Source organism: Euwallacea fornicatus, chromosome 3 (assembly GCF_040115645.1).
Source record: "Euwallacea fornicatus isolate EFF26 chromosome 3, ASM4011564v1, whole genome shotgun sequence".
Taxonomy (NCBI): Eukaryota; Metazoa; Arthropoda; class Insecta; order Coleoptera; family Curculionidae; genus Euwallacea; species Euwallacea fornicatus.
In genome coordinates, this window is record NC_089543.1 from 2,916,288 (window position 1) to 2,929,380 (window position 13,093).

The 13,093-nt window shown below is 33.8% G+C and overlaps 1 protein-coding gene across 7 annotated transcripts in view; it reads right to left on the bottom strand.

Annotated features, from left to right (window-relative positions):
• Positions 1-13,093, bottom strand: part of tgo (Aryl hydrocarbon receptor nuclear translocator homolog tgo) — a 42,608-nt gene that overhangs the window by 21,067 nt on the left and 8,448 nt on the right. For all 7 annotated transcript variants that reach the window (XM_066302119.1, XM_066302115.1, XM_066302114.1 and 4 more), the window contains one exon: positions 221-301. In XM_066302119.1, coding sequence (XP_066158216.1) covers positions 221-301 — 81 coding nt within the window. The remainder of the gene's footprint in view (positions 1-220; positions 302-13,093) is intronic.

A 13,093-nucleotide genomic window follows, 5' to 3' on the forward strand; every position in this document is an offset into this window, starting at 1 on the left:
ATATTGAAACAATTTTTTTTACTAATTCTCCCAGCATCGCTTCCGCGACTGTATTTTTAGGGCATAGGTAAATTCCGAGATTGTGGTATGCAATTGTTTAACCAGCATACTCGACGGGTATAATAATAAATTTCTAATGCTTGCTATGGTTAGGTGCAACCAGTTTAAACATGGGAACGATTTCATGTAAAAAAATCGGGTTTCCTGAGTTGGTACTTACCTGGCAAATCTTTCTTTGTCTTGAATGCTATCATCTTCCATCCTTGCGTACTTGCTCCCACTTGGGTCGTCTTCATCTGACCTAAAACATAATACAGAATATTTACAAAAAATTAAGATATATAGATAAATGGCATAGAGAACAAATTGACTGTCCCAATTAAAATCAGTTTGCATACAACAGGTCCGGACATCACATCACATAAGCAAACTGAGACTTAACACGTACCGGGTGTTTTAATATCTGCTGCCCACGGCGGGCTTTAATTCTTTGCCGCACGCTCACCTGCATCAACGTGTGGTATACCAGGGTAGGTCCAATTATGGAATTGATAAAACAGAAATTTCATTTGATTTGGTTTCTTCAGATGATATGAGCATACCAGATTAACAGTTGCAAAAATTGATCTTGTGGACGATATTTTGTGCTATAATCGTTTAAACCCAATTGATTTGCGCCATTATGTTTCCAAGCAGTGTTCACTACATGCGTCATTTTACATGTCTGCTGTCTCATGCATTATGGGGTGCTGCCTACCTAATGGACCATACTTTGATTTAGATATACTTAAAAAATTATACAAAATTGCATTAATATAAGATAAGAGACATTGAAAACCACAAAAAACTGTAATTCGAGCTAACTACATGCATATGTTAAATGCAAAATATTGCCGTTATCAAACTTTATTTTATTGATTATGCCAAAATAATTCGACTCAATATGCTTTATACAAAATTTGATTATTTTTAATATACAGGGTGGTAACGAAGTTTCCCTTATTGCCTTAAACTTTATCTTCAGATCCGACAGATTTTGAACTTCAAGTTTTCATTATTGTAGTACATCTATTTGGGTTTCAATAGACAAGACTGCTCAACTCTACATTATTTATAAGAATCCGGTTTTTTTTTGCGAAAATTTATTTGATTTGTTCATAATTAACCTATTTTGACATAGTAATTTCCAATTTTTCGGTTAAAATATGCATATTGTATTTTGTGCATCACAACCAAAACTATGGCAAGTTAATGGCAATCAATTCATACAGTGACTAATTCGAAAAAAATACTCTTAGCTAAGCCCTCGTAACAAGTATGGTGCTCATTAAATGTCCGGTAAATAACTTAATTCAGCCAAGAACATAAATGTCATGATTGAAAGTTCTGTTTCAAAAATATGGATATCGTAAAAATGAATTACTTCCATTTGTACCAGCGCTCACGTCATGACTTGGTTCAGGTGGAAAATTTTATGTACTTTCGAGCGCGGTACTTTACATTTTTAGACAATCAATTTTGAAATTATGTGACTCGAATAAAATGGTTGAAATACACGGATTTGTTGGTTGTGCAAAAGGTACCCAAAAACCATACCAATGGTGAAATAGGTCTCGCGACCTGGGAGTACTCGGGTGAAATTAATGAGGCAATTACGGATTTTCGTTAACCAACGAATTAATCAGGCACCGACTGAAGACATGCAGGTACGCAACACCCAATCTCGAATACCTAGACAATCGGGAAAGATGCAAATGTCAGTTACGTCATCGATTACTGGTAATTTTGCAATAGATTTTTTCCTTGTTAAATCAACTTATAGGTCAGTAAAACGATACAATCAGCGGGAATTCTATTTAAATATACAAAAACAATAGCGATGAATGGGTAATAAATCTTTTGAAGATCCTGGTTTGGCGAACTTGTTGTCGATTCGTCGAGTCAACCCCCAATACGAAACATCTACCAAAGTAGCAATTCTAATATGCAAATCACTAGGAACGGTGTTTTGTAATAAAACAAGACATGTTATTGCTTAACTTTCAAGGACTATTAAGAACACCCTGAACGCCTATTGGCACAGCATGTAAGGTAGAAAAGCAGCATGCCGTATTGTATTTTTATGTTTCCAAAGAACAATAGTCATGTAAGTCTGAATCTATAGGTAATTTGGTTTCTCGTAATTTATTTAATCAATTTTGCGGCCTTTCAACTGTTATTTTTGTCCAGGGATGTCGTTTGTTATGGATAGTGAGTAATGCCTTGGTCTATGAACAAAGGCAAAGATAAGTTTCTCTCAGGTACGCATTATGTAAGTACTTGGCACAGAATCATTACTTATCACACCTCCCGGAGAGAGTAATATGTCTCACTTGAAAAAATTGCACTAAAATCGGATAATAATGACACAAACAAATATTAGAAAGCGGCATCACCAATAAAAGAGATGGGGTTAACTCGATAAGGTTAACAATTGTTGGCAAAAATGTTTAAATAATTGGCTAGAAAATGTGATGACAATTATTACGTAGGGAAAACAGCAAAGTTCACAGGTAATTTGCCGCTCGAACGAGTATGCTTCGCGGGTATAATTAAAGTACACAAATTACAATGTGGCAAAATGGTTGTAATGATATATTGCATTTTAAACTCGGAATTTTGAAAATTAAAATTCTGCTTTATCGCTTTCAATTTATACGTCTTTAAATTGAATTGTGAATCGCGCAACCGCCGAAGAAATTCAGCACATCACCCGTTATACTACACTTCCAATATTCTTGAGCACATTACAGTTTTTGCCAAACATTGTTGCAGAAACGACTTCCGTGAGCAGAAACAAAGTATCAAAGCTACATAAATTACAACTACCTGTAACCAATATTAGCTCGAAAACGACGCAACTTGATACTGAAATTTACACGCTCACTTTACCAGGTCAGGCCAACTAAACAACACGATATGTATAAAAAATTTATTGGGTTGTAATTGTTTCCTGGCTCGTAAGAATGTCACTCGAAATTCTTATAATCTTAACCTGTGTTCTTTAATCACTTATCGTACTACAAGAATTTTATTTTAATTGCCTTGAAAGCTGTAATTACGAATACTCCAATTCAGTACAGATAGCAGAGACGCTTGAAGTCGCACAATAAAATAAAAATTTATCGGGCTTATGGAAATATCTCGAAATTTTTGCCAATAAATAGGCAGGTAAAAGCTTACTTGTCTTAGTAAGTAGATATTAAAACGGCCTTTTCTAATTTAAACCACCTAGAGACTCACCGTTTCGAAGGTACCAATACTGGGCATTTTAAATTCCATTATACAGGGTGTTTTATAAACATATCGATAAACTTTCTGGAGATGTAGAGCTCATTAAAACAAATATTTAGAACGAATTAATTTAGGTATGAAATGGCTTCGTTTCCAAGATACAGGGTGTTTAATTTTTCATAATACATATTTTTTAATATTTCAAAAAGGGTTTGGGATAAGGACATAAAATTCGGATCATGTTATGGCAGGATAAATGAGCACGCTCCTGAGTAGGAAGAACGTTTCCATTTACACCAGTAGCGTTTGTGCGGCCATTCAATGAGATGTTTTTGACGAAAAAAATGGTACGCCACTGACTTTTTAATACGATTATTTTTTCCGTAATATTCCAATAATTCTTAATAAAAGAAGCCTTTAAGTATTTCGTTGCTCAAGTAGCAGTTTTCAAGATAAAAAAAAACATTTCTCATTCATGTGCCTACCAAAACACCGGTATAGTTTTAAATGCGAAATTTTAGAATTACTTAGAAGAAATTGATTTTATTTTATTTTAGTAGAGATGGACAACGAGAAGGCAAACATTCTCATGTACGTATCCCAAACCGCTTTTGAAATATAAGTTTTTCCTAATAAAAAATTTAACACTCTATATCTTAGAAACGAGGCGATTTCAGACCTAACTTTATTCGTTCTAAATACCTGTTTTTATGAGCTCTACATTCCCTGAAAGCTTGTCGGTATGTTTATGAAACACTCTGTACAACGTGGCGCCTTTTCGAAGATTTTATAGGGTCTAGACAAAATGGTCATAAATAGATAAAATTTGCCTGCAAATTCATTGGTCCGATTTTCAAGAAAATAAAAAAAAACTGAATGCACTCTGATGCATTCAGTTTCGTTTCTGCACTTCGACAAATAAAGATTCCACCTAATTCTTTTCGTGCAGCTCTCTATACGTATTTGATCTTATTCTTTAAACTAAGATGCTACGAGTCTGTAAAATTGAAACTATCCTGTCTTCCAATTAGAACACTTCTTGGTATAAATTCTAGAGGTTCTACCCTTTTTAACGAAAATAAAACTGTTTACTTGCCGATTTTTAAAGATTTTAACCGTAGTTCTCAAACATCATTGTTCCGTATAGAGCCATTTGATAAATTACGCTTTTATTTTTAACTGATTAATTACAAGCAAGGAAAATGCGCTTCAAAACAATTTGCCGGATGATACATACATCACTTGAAGTCTACAGCCAGAAAAAACAAATCTTATTTATTGTTTACCAATAGTAATAAATATCAAGTCTTGTAATAAATACTGTCTATTAGTACCCGATTCCCAGCGGGAGAGAATCCATTATCACTTATAAATGAAGTCCATTTAAATATAGTTGTTGCCGCAGTACAAAAACTTACATTCAAATTTCATGAACCATTATACTTAATGTTGTGTAAATTACACGGCTGTCAAAAATACTAACATATAAGTTGTGAGTCTTAATTAAAAGCGTGTCGGATTTGGCTAATGGCCCTACCGAAAATTCATTGCAGGTCAGTGAATGTTTTCAGTTGAAACCGGCATTACATGATGAACTGAAATATTGTGTAGATGATAATTGAAAATTCTTTGTTCAGTTAGTATTTCCCCGTGGGAGATTGATCGAAGATGTTGGACGGGGCTTGTTCAATTTCGAAACTTTTCACAGATGAAATATTTTATAAATACCCTACAAGAATGAAATACTAAAGAAAAGTGATCTAATCTAAATTCGAGTCATTTTATGGAGTGTAACAACAGTGCCAAATTAGAGTAACTGTGTTCCCTTTACTAAATTAGCTAATACTTAGCGCCCCGCTGTGTGCGCCCATGGTTAAAGCTATTATAAAGATACAGATAGAGATAATGCTCTCTCTCGGTATAAATAAAAGTATAAGTTATGGTGAATTATGCGGCGAGGGCGTGGGAACAAGGCAAACTGGATCAAGATGTATTTAAAATGGGTCTAGATTTAAAACTTATGGCTATTCGATGGGTATAATTCGCCGGCGCACCGGTACTTTCTACTGAACTATGTAGGTTAGAAAACCCATATTGCCACATTCGGTGTTGTAATCTTTAAGCATATTTATCAATATTGCCTAAAATGTAATTGGCGGGTCAACTTATCAGCAACACTGATCTCTCTACCCATGACCAAATCCTCTGAACAAAGAAGGTCCGCGAACAATATTCATTAAATACAATTTTTTGCTTTTCTACACTATCAGGTTTACAAAACTATTCAACGGGATCTTAAAAACGATTTTTATGTTCACATGGTTAACCACGAGCAAACCTCAAGGGTCCAACTATTAAAAAACAGTTCCTTGGCATTTGCGTGTTCTTTAACATTGAATATTCCATATGCTCTTCCTATCTCTCAAACACGCTCAAATCAATAGGTATGGCTGAAAAGTCAAAAGGTCTGCTCTTATAATTGCCATAATTCTAGGTACGTTATTTATTCAAAATATGAAGCAACAGGCTCAGTGTTAAAGTCTATAATCATCGATCATTCTTTACATTACCATAATATGTATTGCCGAAGCCTTTGGAAAATTTAATTTGCCGGTAATGAGCATAATTCTTTGATTTACTAGACAAAAATAAATCGTTTCCATAATTTATGACCTTCCCATTAAACTCTAGTCAATAATTTAGAACATTTACTCGAGGTTTGCTTTGAGTAATAAAAATATAAGGATTATTTAATAAAGAAGATATACGGATATATAATTTACATAGGCATTGGCATTTGCGAGACAGATTGGCCTTTGGAAAATTCATTTCGAATATAACTCTAATGATGCATATTCCATGAGTCATTCTCCCACAGGTAAAAAAAGGCACTGAACATTTACCCTTTTTTTCTTTATTTTAAGGTACTCGGAAAATCACAAAAAAAGGTTTTATAGCGGACCACTTGGAAACTATAGATCTTCTACCCCCTTTTGGGGAACCTTATAGATAAAGAACGACGATACATTTTCAAATTATTAAGAGCACTCGGTATACACTAAAAAATTGTCCCGTCCCACCCTTTTAATTAACAAAATCTCTCTGTAACGATCAATTGCAGCCAATGGAATGGCCACGAAGCAATTTACTAGCAAATTTGTATTTTGTAATTTTCCTATTTACTTCCAATGCGTTGTACGCACTTCCGCGTAAACATTAAACATTGCAAGCTTTATTTATTATATGATAAGTAAAGAGCAGTTTGTTCGTCATGGAAATCAAGAATGATAGCTTTACGGGAAAAAAACCAAAGGGAAAAGGGTATGCCTCGCATCTCTTAAATTCTAGTTCATAAGGGCTAAAAATGAATTCTCCAGTGTATGTTAATGGAGAGTCTTTGACCTGTACCTAGGGGTCATTGTTTCATTGTCTTACAAACCAAACTGAGTCGACTAATAAATCAAAGAAATAATGGGCTTTCCAAACATACTTAAGGTTATCATTTTTAATATTAGAACAATTCATATAGTAGACCTATGAACTAGATCATTGGTCTAATCGTATTTGTCGTTACTAAAATTTTTAGTTCGTTTCTTAATCCTGACTAATTACACCGCGTATATTGATTGCTGTATGCTTTATCTTAGATCATCTACTATGAATTAAAAAAAAATTCATGATGATGCATTGAAACTTCAGAGTTGGCGGTGGTGATTGCATTACAATGGCCTTTTGTATTTCAGCCTTTTAATTTAATTATTGGTTTTTGTTTGAGAGTAACGATTGCCTTCTTCCTAGGCTGATAAACAATAAATAGTCATTAGTTGAATTGTCACTACTGACACTGCGTGATTATACAAAATATCACTATATTAAATCTTTCTTCTTCGTATCCATATTCTTATGCAATAGTATTGTGTTTTGTGTACGTACAATACCACATCTCATATATCAAAATGATGAACATTTTCGTTTTCATAATAACTTAATTAGCATACCCATTAAATCATACGTTTATTAAGCACACAAACGGTGCCTTATTCTAAATTAATACACTGCTTCAACATAGAGAAAATCATACAAATCGTTCAATATGCGGATGTTTATTAGCCATTTTTCCGTTTCCAATTCTCGGAAACGAAAACGAGATTTTCTAAGCTGGCAGGTGAAAATAATCACAATAATAATCCACGCAGTGCAGATTTTCAAGAAGTGAAAAAACAATATGTTAGGCTTTTGTGTAACTGGATCCATTATGTCAATCCCGGAGTAAGATTTACTGCCTGCCTAACCTACTACATCACTTTGTATAGTCATAACAAGGTTTATTACCAGTATAAATTTAAAAGAAGCAGTAGCGAGTTTCTTTATTTAAATTTCATTTTTCATGCTTAATGGTTTTACTCTTCTATTGAGGCTAAATAAAATCAATGACAATCATGAGTTATTAGAAGTGTTTCGCTTTGGCATGTGGTTTTGCAAAAAACCGTCATAAATTTAAACAAAAGCGAATTCCGTAAGAATTTTGTATATATTGCAGCTGTATTTTTAGCATATCGAACTTCGACAGTTCGTCTAGGAAATTTGCTGAATGAGTTCCAGTTTCTTAGAAATAAATTCCAACAAATCTGACGCACTTCCTCGAATCTGGACTCCATCTAAATAATCATTACTTTCGGGAAAGGTAGTTATTATTTAAGAGGTCGTTTAAGTGATTTCACGTTCCAGATTCCAAATTATTAAATTTTCTGCGTTTAAAAAAATTTTTTTTTATCAACAAAAGTACCTACGAGGCTTGGTTTTTGGTCACAGTTTTAGAACCGCCCTGTACAGAGGAAGTAACATACCTACGGAGGTTCCATTAAAAGAATGCGTGTGTATGGTTAAACGTAATTTTAAATTGGATTTATCTTCCCTTACGAGTTCCATGTAAAATTATTGTTTTAAAGCATTGTCAGATAAGAAAGATATAGTAGTCACTACGTTAGACACTCAAAACGTTATAAATTCAATAATGCCAACCAAAGATGTTCCCGTTATGTAAATGAACGAAATGTACATAATATATAAAGCTGTGAAACCCTCTTGGCTCGTTATTACATAATCTGGGGCCTGTCTAAATAAGAGCTGCGGGTAGGAAGGGGATAGACATAAACATTTTGATCCTGGGCCGGATAACACGGAAACAAATACTACACATCACACCGGAAACGGTTTTATTCTCTGAAGGGTGTCTGGGGAATATACAGGATGCAACATTTTTGTTTCGATTTGCAAATGAAGGTTGTAAAACTTGGACAATGACAGCCAGAAGAAAAAGCGCCGGCCCTTTCAAGCGACTTAAATCCATTTATCATCCAATTTGGTATAATCCTCTTCTTAAGCCGAACATGTCATCGAGGCTGGACCTTCAAAGATTTTATTAGCCATCAAGATCTAATGATTATTCGGATTATGACCGATGAGCTTGCATATATTATTGTTGCCGGTATGGCTTATTTGGACGTCCTCGTTCCATTTGAATAAAAGTTGGTAAAAAGCTCAAAAGTTTTAATAAGAAATTTATCACTGAGAAGGGAGATAGCTAAATAACGCTACCCCTCAGGGTGGGTAATTTACAGAAGCGGGAGAAAGGGGCACTATCATCCGATTTACGGTTTACTAATGAGACCTTTATCGGCCGATCACGGCACGTAACGCAGATTTAGAACTGCAACAGAGAGTAATCGCCCGACCAGGGCAAATAACAGCAAATACCACTGATACGGGTAGAAATCTACTTCTTTTTGCTTTCTCCCCGAGTAAATGAGGTAAAATTGTATTCCTCTTTTAGCCACTTTATTTTTTCGCTCAATCAAATGTGAATACTCGCAAGAGCCATATCCCACGGCAATGCCCATCCGAATGATGGAACGTTTGTGAATCAAACAGAAAGGTCATCAGGGTCCCAGGGCATTAAAGATGTTCCTAAACTGATATCAAATAATTATGCGAGATGCGTTTCAGCTTTTATTATTTTACTTATATAAATGCGTTATTTTCATTTCCGGAAACCCTTTACCATGTGTACATGCTCGGTTAACTAAATGACCTTTTGATGGTTAAAACACCAACAGTTCTTCATTTTTATTGGTAAATGAACTAGATTAAACTACTTCAACAGGTATAAAAATGGACAAATAATATGAATTTGAAAAGCCAATCAATGACTTGAAGTACAACATGATCCAACATTCCCACAAGATTCAACTTTAACAAGGAACATCCTTTTGGATTTTTCAGATTTAATGTCTTCAATAGAATCTCGAAAGGGTTTTTATAACGATGATCGAACAATTCCTCAAATTTTCAACGAAACTCTGAAAGTTTTATTTACGTAATTCAGGACGAAATTGTCATCCACTTTAATCATTTTTGAAACAACATCGGCAAAACAAAAAATCTTTGACGGATTTTAGGGAATTCAATAATTGCCAAAGGTTCCTGTAAGAATTTAAAACAAACTGCTCAAGCTGAGAAAACCTTTATTATATATTGTGAAAAAGCCAGTTTACAGTTTTCATGAATTTTTATCAAATGGCAAAAATGAAAAATCAACATATACCTACCTTAACAAAAAAAAACACTGTTACTGAGTTTATCTTCTAATATCGAACATCTTTACAGATCTTCCAATGGGTTCTTCTTTATTCCAAATATAATGTATAAAAAAAATAATACATAAAAAATAGACTTTAAAATTTACCGTTCTAAATACCATAGATTGACATTTACCAAAAAAGTTAAAACGTTCACTATGCAAACCTGATCATACGAGGGAATTTTCGAAAATTTGTAATCTCCCTGATTGGCCATCAGAGAGTGTTCTACGATTTTTGCAACGATCTTAAACGACATTTGAACATTTTTAATTGGGCTTTTAATAACCGACTTTCACCTTAATATTTTTAAGGCGCAGTTTTTTTAAGAATTTGAAGGATTAATTTTAGCATTTATAATACTTTTTCAGACATTTAGTGGACTTCGCAAAATGTTTTCACGCACTATTATACGTGTATTACATTCAGGTCGCTCAAAAAAAGGAAGCAAAAGCATAAGGTTGCAGATTAGTATAAGGAACATAGTAAAACAAGGATTCTGTTACAAATATAACTAAAATACTACCGTTCAAAGTGCTGATAGAGCATGTCATGTAAGTGTTCATCGTGTTATGAAAAACACAACAGTTTTTCTAGGTCAATTAAACAAAGCGTTGTGAAATTCATCTAGTGGAATTAAAGATTATACTAATGAACTCCGCCCAAGTTTAGATTAGCGAGACTGTCTCTGAAAGTACAATACTGTCAGAGACACCCTCTGAAATGCACTATTTTTCAAGTCTAAACTTAACTATTAAAAGAAAGCATTTCTTCCAACAATAGAGAAATATCAGTCTGACAATACTAAGAATAGGGCTGACAGTTAGTACAACACGTGCTAGGTAAGCCCGGAGTTTAAAATTATCTTTCCCCCAAAAGAACTGCTATATACTGCCCCCTTTATTTGTTTGTCGATTTAAAAATTGCGATTTGTGCCTCTTTATAGGTGAGATTACAAATGTAGGAAGAACCATAGGGCTCGATCTACTACTTTAGGACTGCAGTTAGAACTTGTATTTGCTTGTAAATTTACTTTCAGAAAGGGCGATTTTACAACTTCACGGACAATTTAACTTATATGCTGACAATAAGAGAGAGCATGTCTGCAACCACAAAAATGTTCTAGGTCATATAAAGCGAAGGGTTTGGATTTTCCCATGTTTTTGATTGAAATCCTGACTCAACCTGTAGCCCGCTTGAAAACATCGGACAATAGGCATTATAATTATTATTATTGTAACACCAATCATAAAGAATTTTAATATGTAGATAAGAAGTTCGAACAAGGAGCGATTAAAAAACAATTGCCTTGGACTATTGTAGTTTGACACCTTCATAGACACTATCACTAGACACATTCCAGATCATACCTAAAGATAATTTTTCAACAAAACGTTTTTGTATGTCAGTTTAGCAATTATGCTTACTTAAAGAGGTAATAACTGTAATGAATAAGTCAGGCGAAGGTAATTCAAGGGATGTAATAGCCGACTGTTAAAAATAAATTATCAACCTATCAAGCAGGATCTTAATAGAAATATTTTGAGTTGGAAATTTGAAATGTGTTGCGGAGAGAAAATTGAATCAAGAATGAAATTACTGATATAAAGTGTAGGTGGTAATCTTAAAATGGACATTAAATTTGCTTTATAACGTTCTGAATTAAGTTAGCGTATTTTGAGTCATAAGGTTGCGTTGAGAAAAGTTCAGGTTATATTCAAATAAACTTGAATAATGCGCAGGGTGATTTTTAATGATGACGCAAAAAAACTTGATTTAACCTGAACTGAATTAACGATGTATTCAGCATCGAAAAATTATATTAGTGTGCTATATACTTAAGTTATGTAAAACAAAGGGTGATCAATAAAAAACCTCAAATAAGCGCTCAAGTATATAATTCTTGGATTAATTCATCTGTTATCTATTATCAATGTCAAATGTTTGACGGTATAGTAAATGGTTTAGTCCACGCCTTACGTTTACACCACACCGCCTCCCGCATGGTTTGTTTTACTGATCACGGCTTGTAACAGGGTGATGAAGTTTAGTTTAAAAAAAAGTATTTGTTTACTGGTATTTTTTAATGAAATTTCGCAGAGAATTGTTTCCGCTTTATCGAAAACCAGAAGTGTCCAACAAACGAACCAATAATTTTTTAAATGGAATAGTCAATATCACTAATTACTATTATTTTTCGATGTAAACTATGCAGTTAAAATTTCGCTATAAATCGCCTATTTTAACATTCGATTTATTTAATTAGTTTGGCTTTTTGAATTATTGGAATACAATATTTTGATTTACTCGAACATATTGATGTTAAATAGATATTTCCAGAATTAAAATATTCATAGAATGATAACGGTAATAACAACCATTTGACTAGAATAATACTCATAAAAAGTTCAAGAAGTAATTTCGCTACAACATTAAACATTTGAAAATCTCGCATGATATTTTTTTTGGTAACTTAGTAATTTTTATATCTTTGAAACTAATTGTATTTCTCGACAACAAATTTTGTTTCCATTCAATTCAAATTGGAGTCATTTTTGGAAAACGCATGAATCAAAAATATTTTACGTCTTTGAATGGCGAATTTTAATCCACACATCAGATTTTCCTCGTTAATTTAGAAACTTTTGTCTATTTTATAATTTTTTTTATTATATTGTTACGGCTGGCGGGCGACCGCCGTAGGTAATGAGAGACAAAAAAGAATTTATCTTAGGCGCCCGACCGAGTGATTTAATACTTCCTCCTTGGAAAATTGAGGAATCTTTTAGTCATAGTATCTCTAGCTATATGGACCCTTATTGACTTATTAAAGTTGGAAATAATCTAACACCAGTACAACTATAAACACGAAGCAATTGTAATAAGCGATACTAAAAGCGTATTACAACAAATCCTTTACGCCGGCGATAAAGGAATTGTGGATTATTTAAACAAGAGGCCAAACGTTGTCCATGAGCAAATCAGGAACAAATTGCTGTTCATAGGAAACTAAACCACGTTGAGATATGACTTGTTAGCTGACCCCAGCGGCTTCCACGAAGGTGAGTTTGTGTAGCTGTCCAACTCGTGGCGGAAAATGAAAAAGTTCCCAGAACTTGGCCAATATTGTGAAGGCACTTATATGGTTGTAAAAAGATGACTGACGTGACTGACAGGATCCC